Below are 9,504 nucleotides of genomic sequence, written 5' to 3'. Positions count from 1 at the left end.
TAAGACTATAGCAGACAGTTACTTATCTCGCCACATGGATGATATGAATAGAAGGGGAAACATTGACGCTAAACTATATGATATGGTTGGAGGCATAACTAAAAATTATTGACTCACTAACCAATTAACTTTATATTATTTCACAAAAGCTAATACATTTGCCTTAACCAATGAAAACAGCTCACGTATACCGAATCATAATTGCTGCGGTCTAAAGTTAAAAAATATCTATCCTACTCCAACATGATTGATAATTTGATATAATAAACTATAGATTCCAAGTGATCTTTTTCAAAAAAACAAACAAAAAAAAAAAAAACTTGTAAATTCTTCATGTCCATTATCAGCAAATTGATTGCGTATGAGTATTCTCTAATGGGTATGCCTCATATTAAACTATACTAGGCTAAAAAAGAAAGTAAAATATCTCCGTATTTTTTGCAGGACATGTTAAATAGTACAAGAGTCCCCAAAACTATCTGAACATTCTTTGGAACGAAAGCAACATGAATGTGTATAAGAAGCAGATTCAAAATTTAAGTTTTGCAGATTTAATCTTTGAGATTGTTACCATTAAATTTGTTGTGATCTTTTCGCTCGGATCAAAAGTTGTGAACATCAAAAATGAAAAAATTCTTGGCACGGAACGGTTTCAGCTCTAGTGAGACTTTGACTGGCAAATGGTCAATTATTTAGGACGTTCTGTCATTATCGTAGATCCTTCACTTTCATTACGTTGATGTGATTGTCTCATGAAACAACAATAGGACTTTTCCAGATATCTATATTACGCAGTGTGTACCCGAATTAGTTGTATCAGTGAGTTTCGAATATGAGATAAATAATAGAAGAAAAAATCAATATAATTTCTAGTCCCAAAAGGTGTTCTACGATGTTGCACGCTTTGATTGGCTAGATAAGGATCTCAGAAATATTTGCAAAAGCAACCAATGAGAGAGTGCCACAAACAACCTTTTAATTTGCATGAACATTAGGAAGATAAAGACATTTGCGTCTTTGGCCAATTGGATACAAGTCATTAGCTTCCAATTTTTGCAAACTTTTTATCTTAAGTGATTGATGCAATATAATGATCTTTCTTTATCTTTCTTTCTTCTTTCATTTCACTTCAGCTGTGGCTTCCTGGAAAAATGGACTTCCTTGTCGGCATATTATTGTCACCTTTTTCACAGAGCTATAATACATCAAACACTTTTCCCCTCGCATGAAAAAAATTGACTGGTTTGTTCTATATGCCGGAAGTGTAAATTTTAAATTCTAAAATATACAGCATACTCAATATAGAATAAATATTTGTCCATATTCAGTGTATTATTTATCATGGTTACATGATTTTGGCCAAAGCTATCGAGTTTTTTCAAAGGCAAAATACATCAAAACACCCCTAAACTATACCCAAAATGTCGATATCACACCTAAACTATACGAGCGACCTATTACACACCTTATGTATCTAAAAATGATATTTTTTACTCCCTGAGAACTGAAAACCAGTCTCAGGCGTGGGAGTGTTCCACACGTTCGCGACACGTCAGCGACACGTGATTGCTAATCTTAGAAATACAATAAATTTATATTTTATTTATTCTTTCACAATTTTTCTTTTTTTATTTATATACAGGTTTTTTTTTTCTTTTTGTTATTGTCTAACCACCGTCAGCCACCACCTAATACCACCACCATCACTGCAATTTCACATATCAAAAACTCAGTATCATTAGAAATAGTTTGACGGAAAATCGCAAATCGACGGAAAATACAAGCTCATCTATGTGAAATAATAAGCATAATAGCAACATGAAATAAAGTGACCCAGTTTGCCGGAGAAGATGAGACAGAGCATTGGTGATGCTACGTTGCTTCAATGGTGCCCACAAAAAAATTAATTCTTTTGGACTAAAAACTAGATTAGTACTAAATCTCAGCGAACTCCATTGGATTTATGGATCTATGAGTTAAAATAGGTTCTTCAATAGCAAAAACAGATTTTAGCCATCAAAGCTTCGACCACGTCACCCCCCGTCCCGACGCCCCACACCATTCTTCTTCTTCAACAATAATTTCCAACAGACCATCTTCTTTCAATTTTGCTTCTAGTTCTCATTCAAATCACCAATTTAAGGAAACCCACAAATACCCGTTTGCTTCATCTTTTTCTTCTAGACAATTCCACCAAAAGGTTTTCATGGAGCAATAATGGTGGAGGTGCTCAGAGAATTAAAAGGTGTCCTAAAATTTTGATTTATGTCTTTGCTATGGAGGAGGGAAGGAAGATGGAGATGGAAGAAAAATGAAGATGAATTTGGTGGGTGGGGAAAATGAGGGGGGGTGGGGGTTAAAAAAAATTGAATTTTACAATTAAAAAAAGGAAAAATAAATAATATATAATTAAAACGCGCCTCTTTTTTTTTTTTTTTTTTTTAAATATTGTGTCACATCAGCTCTTAGGGAATAAAAAATATCAGTTTTAGATACATAAGGCGTGTAATAGGTCGCTCGTATAGTTTAGGTGTGATATCGACATTTTGAATATAGTTTAGGGATGTTTTGATGTATTTTGCCTTTTTTCAAATCCATAGCTACAACTCTAGCTTCACTTCTCAAAACATTTGAAATTTTAGAAAGTGCCATTTAAAAATGGAATTAATAAAATGAAAACAAGACAAATTACATGATAAAACAGCCTAGAATATATTGATATGGAAAACTGTTCGTATCTGCAAGTTAAATCCATAGTGGTCAAGGACAAAGATTTTCTTGTTTCATTTTTTTTTCTTTCTCTATTCCCGAAAAAAGAGTAAGGTAAACGTGTGGCTATAAGGAGGTAACAAATAAAGAACAGAATCACCAAAAGTCGGTGATAGTTTTACCCCAAAAGCAAAAGTGTATTCAAATTAGCAAGTCCCTAAGCAGCAATTATCAGACACCAGATAAGAAATCAAAAATTACGAATAAAGAAGAGAAAGTGAAGAAAATAAGAGAAGCCAGTGGAAATAGTACAGGCCATCATTCTTCATATACAAGAAACAGAGAGTTACAGGAACATTGTATAGTATTCCTATATGGTATATATGCTCTCACATGCACAATAAAAATGTGAAAGAATAAGCAGAAAAACCAGCTGAGCTCCAATTTCTAACTACATCCAAGCTACAAGCATGGTCTCTGAAAATCTCTCACAATTTTTTTTTTAAAAAAGTAAAAATAATGAAAGAAAATCCTATTATAGAGGAAATTCCGGGGACGTATAAATCTAAACCATCCCTCTGGTAAATCTCCTCTGTAATAGCCACAAATTGCAAATTCAGCCCCTTTTTCGCCTTCCAAATTAGGCCTGATTTGCCAAGTCTTTGGCATTTATGAAAGTTCCATGAAAACCATAAGGGACTCTTGATGGAAGTTTCACTGTGGCCTCTAACTTTAAGGTCATTGCATTAACAATTTGCAGCTCTGATTTCCATTCTTTCTCATCATGCACAAAAGCTAAAATGTAACCATCATCTTCATCTTTGCTGTTTGGGTCTCTTGGTAAAAAAAGAGGCTCCCCACCATACTTGTTGTCACCATAAAAGAACTTGTTAATTTCACCTGTAAAAAGGTCTACTTTGGCAAAACCAGAAACTTTTGGCCATGGTTCTGCAATAGCCAAATATGCATACTGTGTTTTTCTCCCAAGTTTGTTCCTGTTCACCATTCCTGCTTCTAAATTCACCTGTTCTTCTTCGTTTTGAATAATAGCCTTTCTTGTTGATTTTCCAGTTTTCAAATTGAGCCGAATTTCTGATAAAACACTCTCTAATCCCTCATCACATTCGTTAAAAATTGAGTCAGGTGGTGTCATACATGAACCAATCACCACAATTTCATCAGTTTCCGGCTCTTCCCAAGCATTCCATAAATGGAAACAAAAACAATCAGGCACTTCAACCCATTTCAAACCTGATCCATCTTTAGCATACTTATCCAAAATCCCAAATCTTGAAACTTTGTTCTTGTCATAAACAACAGGTGAACCTCCACGGATCATTTCAGACATCTTGAACACAACTTGTTGATCAGGAATAACAACGAATTTCTCCGTTATCGCGAAATCATGCATCATTGTTGGGTCTTCAACAGGAATCTCAACATCATTCGATTTCTCCCCGTTTTTTGAAAACCTGAAGTACTTCAAATACGGTTTCTGAATCACATCGTAACTAAGAGCAAAAAGCTCCCCCGAAACAGGATCAAGTTTCGGGTGAGCTATCATTGTTGATTTTAATTGCCCATCGAAATCGAACCTTCCATCAGTTTCAAGATCACCATTAGCCGTTACCCTAACATGGTAAGGCAAATCATCTTCAGACATAGCAAGTAAACGGTTATTAAAATAAACCAAACCAGCGTTAGCAACACCAGTTCCGTTACTATGATCAACAAGACCAAAAACACCACGTGCATAAAACAACATAAGCCTTGCAATACCAGAATGACCATGTAATTCACCAATGGCTTTTGGAAAAACAGGTCGACCCAAAGCTTTCTCTTGAACCAATCTTTCAGTTTCAGTGAAACGACAAGCGTAACTTGCTGATCCGTTTTTGAATTCAACAGCATGTACCATACCATCACCATCAAAGAAATGGTGACCAGCTGTTGGTTCGAATAACGGGTTAGCTCCGTTACGAACGTATACACCGTTAACACATTTTGGTATTTTTCCGGTGACCGGAAGTGATTGAGTGACTGGATTTTCAGGTACCGGAGCGAAGTTACCGGAAATTTGGACACGTGGATCAGCTGTTTTTGGTAAAGGGTGTTCAAGTTCGTGTTTTGTTAAAACACTTTCTACAGCATCTAAAGCCATTGCTGCTGCTTTTTGTACTAAATTCCAAGGAGAAGAGGAGGAGGATTTATTTTCTTGTTTTGGATGTGAGATTTTTGTGGTTGGTTTTGAAGTGGGAATGGTATTGGTTTTAGGTGTTTGATAATTTGAAGATTGTTGTTTAGGGAAATGGAGAATAGGTGGAGCTTGAAGAGAGCAAGTGATTTTATTAGGCTTGTTTTTGAGTAGTGAAATAGAGTTTGAAGAATGACCAAACTCTCTTGATGATGGCATTGATATCTTGGGTTTAATCCATGTATTTGTAGCAGGAGAAGAAGTGGCCATGACTACCTATTTTTGATGTTTTTGTGTATAGTAAGGTGCTAGTTTTGGGGTGTGTTGTGAAGGGGAAAATGTGAGAATTTTTAGAGAGAAAAGAGGTGGGAAATGAGAGTAGTTTTTTTTTTTGGAGGTGAGTTGTGATGGGAGAGAAGAGAGGGGGATTTGTATATATAGAGGGGGAGAGTGTGGAGTGATGGTCCGGTTCTAACACGTCAGGAGAAGACCACGTGTTGGATATGTGAAAAATGCATATTTGGAGGATTAACTCTTTACTATAGAGAACAACATTACTACTAATAACAACAAATGAGCCCATGGGGGTGGGGTTCCCCTGCATAGTTTATGAAAGCTTTGATGGCATAACCCAACTCTCTCTCTTAAAATTAGTAGGCTCTTATGTTGTAAACGTTTGCTTTTGTTTTCTTCCTTTTCATAATATGTTAGTAAGAAATTTGAAAATTATTCTACTTAATATCAGTCTTGGAGCAACTGTAAAGTCGTATTTGTGTAACCTATAGGTCATAGATTTGAGCATTGGAAGTAACAACTAATGTTTGCATTAGGATAGGCTGTTTACATTACATCCCTTAGGTGCGGCCCTTTTATCGATCCTGCTAATGTAGGATTCTTTATGCACTGAACTATCAACCCTTTTATCAGCGCTATACTAAGATATTTTCAAGTGATATCGAGTTATTATTATACTTAATATATGTGATTTTGAGTTCAGGGTTATAGAGGTTTTAAAACTTTGCTTTTATTTAAAGATAGCGTGTCTTTTGGTATTATAAATATATATACATAAATGCATATATGATTTTTTTTTGACGGAACAGGATCTAATCCCGCTCGTTACAGAAGAGTGTCTTCATCCCTAATACGTAGGAGCCGTTTGGACATAATTTGAAATCAGGGGCGTATGTAGCCTTAAAGGTGGAGGTTCAAATGAACCCCTAATTTTTGACGCGGAGCATAAATTTATGTGTAAAAATTTATTAAAATTGTAATAAATAGTAAATATGAACCCATAACTTTTAAAATATAATGGGTTCAACTAAGTATCTTAAAAGGTTGAACCCCTAAAGTTTAACTCCTGGATTCGCCTCTGTTTGAAATCATGATTTGAAACCATGAGATGAAATCATGTTTGGACATGCAATTTGCATTTCTGAAGTTTTTTTTTTTTTCTTATAGACATAAAAAACCCACAAGTTTGTGAAAACTATCAAAACTTTTCCAATTCTTATTCAATCTTACCAAATGAGCAAGTCATAGTTCATAACAAAATTGATACACTACTAGAAGACATTTCTAAAAAATACAACATTAATTGATCAAATTTTAGTTCAATAAAAAAGAAAATTTAACATGAATAGTAATGTAACTACTCTTTAATATAATCCTCCCACATAAATAAATGTTGGTGGAAGTTAATGAGGTTAGTAAATAATTGGTGGGAGTAATTGTTAAAAATATCTACCAACTTATGCGTCTTTTTTTACAAAATATAAACTTATGGGTCAAGTTTTACATTTAAAAATTTTGAAATCATGATTTGAAATCCCAAATCATGCCTTTTTGGATGATTTGGGATTTCATCTCATGAGATGAAACCTCATGTCCAATGCTGATTTCATCTCATAACATGAAATCGCATGTCCAAACGCCTACTTAGTAGGCATATAGACATAGATTTAACTAAAACTTGGGAAAAAAAGGTTTTTGAAATTAAAGTTAGGAAAATAGTAGTTGAAAGTGAAGTTATATTTAGACTGCGTTTCACTTTTTAAAAAAAAAAGTTAAAGTTTTGTGAGTTAGAAAAATCAAAACTAGTTTTTTCAAACTAAAACACTAACAAAAAAAGTCACTCCAATAATAATCCAACAATGTTTTGAAGATATTTTTCTTTCAAAAGCAAAAAAGAAAAATTCATGTCCAAATGGACCCTTAGACAGGACTTGTCAAGATATTATCATTTAGGCCCCTTTTATCCATAGATATCAAAAACAATTTCACTTTTTTTTAAAATTTTAGAGTTGGAGTTGTGTTTGTAGTTTTTGGTGAAATGTAGTTGTAAAAAAGTGAAAAAAGTGATTTTTTTTTAAAAAAATAAGTTTTTTGAGTTTTTGGTATTCTGGAATACAACTTCAAGTTGTATTCGGAATTCTCATGGCCAAACGCTGATTCCGAAAAAAAAGAAAAAAAAATTGAAATAAAGTGAATAATTCTTATAGCCAAACGGGGGCTTAATTTCATAATACTATCGTAGGAGGTATAACCGATTGATTACTGAATTTCTTTGAGACGCGTACATGTTGCTCATACATCATATTTGCGGTTTTGAAAATTTTCTAATATTTGGTTTTGTGAATTTCCAATTTGGTTCTGCTTTAAATAAACCAAACACAAAATAGTTGACCAGAAGAATGTTCTTGTTGTTCAAACCCTCAACACTACCATCCATTGACAACGCTTTAAGGTCCCTTGGAAAGAGGAAGAAAAATTTTATAATGAACATGATAAGAGTTTATAGTATCTCTATAATTCCATAACTTAGTTTAATGTAATTATATCTGTATATCTAATCCATAACTATATATGATCGAAAAGCTGCAAAACGGTACAAGTCTTTTCAAAGTAAGTCAAAAGTTTATGGTAAAACAGTGATATTAAAGAAATTTAACACCGAAAGATAAAATAAGGAAAGGCAAAGTCATTACTATATGACTTTGAGGTCAAAGATAAACATATAATGCGAAAAGAAAGCTTGACAATGGAAAAAGTACTATGGTTGTTAAGTTTCATCTAAATTTACAGTATCAAAGTTATCTAGCGTTAAAGATTCTTTTTCTTAAAAGAATTTTTAATGAAGAAATATCATCTGCAATCAATGTTTACTATAAGCTGAGCAATTAAATTATAAAACCACAAATAAAGCAAGAAAAATCTTTTTAAATTTAATGAGAAATATCATTTGCATTCGGTATTTACATTTAACAATTTAATTATAAAAGTCACAAATAAAGCAAAGAAACATATCATTTATTTATAATTAAGTATAAGAATTGATATGAAAAATATATATCTTACGTTTATTTATTTTGTGTAAATATTGAATGAGAGAAATTTTTTCAACGAATGTTCGCGTTGAAAGAAGGGGTAGGGCAAAGGCAGAGGCAGAGTCAATGTACAATATACGAGTTCACGAAAACTCAGTAACTTTTGTGTAGATTCTATATATAAATATACACACATTTGTGATTATTATGAAAACTCATAAATTTTAAATTTTGAATTTTGGATCGAGCGTCACAAATTTGAGGAAGTTCCGTAAATGGGCCAAGCAAGGAAACTTTCGGTTAAAGTGAAGGGTGTGTTTTTGGGTGCGTTCTAATTGGTCCATTCCACTCTGTTTAAAACCCGCGTTCGACCCAATTAATAAGGGTCATCTCTTAACCACGTGTCGGTTTTAATTTCTCCACTTAACCTAAATCTACGTCACCATCATTTGGTCCCACACGTTTGTGTATTTTTTTGTGTGTACTAACTCATACCAATACCAATTCCTTTTTCTTCTTTTTCTCATCCAATTTTTTCTTTTAATAAGTTTATTGGTGGACTCTCACATTAACCAATAACCATGTTTTTCATCTTATATTTTTAATAAGTGTGTACAATGTATGTTACAATCTTCATCCTTTTGATTGAAAATGCCTACATTTTATTTTACTATTAATAGTTATAAAGGCAAGCAAGAATCACTTTTATTGTATTGATGAATGATGTAAGCATTGTGTGTATAAAATATGTACTTCACTTCATAGTGTTGGAGGATAATTAATGTCCATGTAAATGATTGACATCATGCAGAACATGGCCATCTTGAAAATACTTTTTCACTTATATATAGTCAAGTGGCAAGTTTAGCAAGTCAATTAAGCTTTTAATTTAGAAAACTTTATTGAAAAGTGAATATGAGGTAAGCTCATGCATATTATCCTATTTGAGCAATTGGTTTAAAGATGAGAGATAGAGATAGTCAACAAGAAGTGTATTCTTGACTATGTTCAGAAAATTGAAATATTCTATGATAAAAACGACTAAAACCATCAATGTTCCTTACCCAAAATGTAGAATGAAGGCGGAAATATACTATAATCTAGAATTTATCCCTTTTTCCTCGATATGTATGGTCGCAAAATATTCCCTCTTCCGATCTCCGGAAAAGAAATTAAGAAAAAAAGTAGTAATAGCTAAAGGAGCGAAGTTCGACCGCAACCTTAATAGAGTTCTTGCTACACACAATCAAAAAGATAAATGAGGAAATGAAAATA

General features: G+C 33.2%; 1 protein-coding gene across 1 annotated transcript; it reads right to left on the bottom strand.

Moving 5' to 3' along the window:
• Nucleotides 1-3,009: 3,009 nt before the first annotated feature.
• LOC132616773 (9-cis-epoxycarotenoid dioxygenase NCED1, chloroplastic) lies at nucleotides 3,010-5,328 on the bottom strand. Its single transcript, XM_060331423.1, has one exon. The coding sequence runs from the start codon at nucleotides 5,171-5,173 to the stop codon at nucleotides 3,350-3,352; it is 1,824 nt and encodes a 607-aa protein (XP_060187406.1). The 5' UTR covers nucleotides 5,174-5,328; the 3' UTR covers nucleotides 3,010-3,349.
• Nucleotides 5,329-9,504: the final 4,176 nt, after the last annotated feature.

The sequence above is a fragment of the Lycium barbarum genome, chromosome 11 (assembly GCF_019175385.1).
Source record: "Lycium barbarum isolate Lr01 chromosome 11, ASM1917538v2, whole genome shotgun sequence".
NCBI lineage: Eukaryota > Viridiplantae > Streptophyta > Magnoliopsida > Solanales > Solanaceae > Lycium > Lycium barbarum.
Note: the sequence above shows the minus strand (reverse complement) of the source record. Positions and strands in the feature narration are given on the sequence as shown.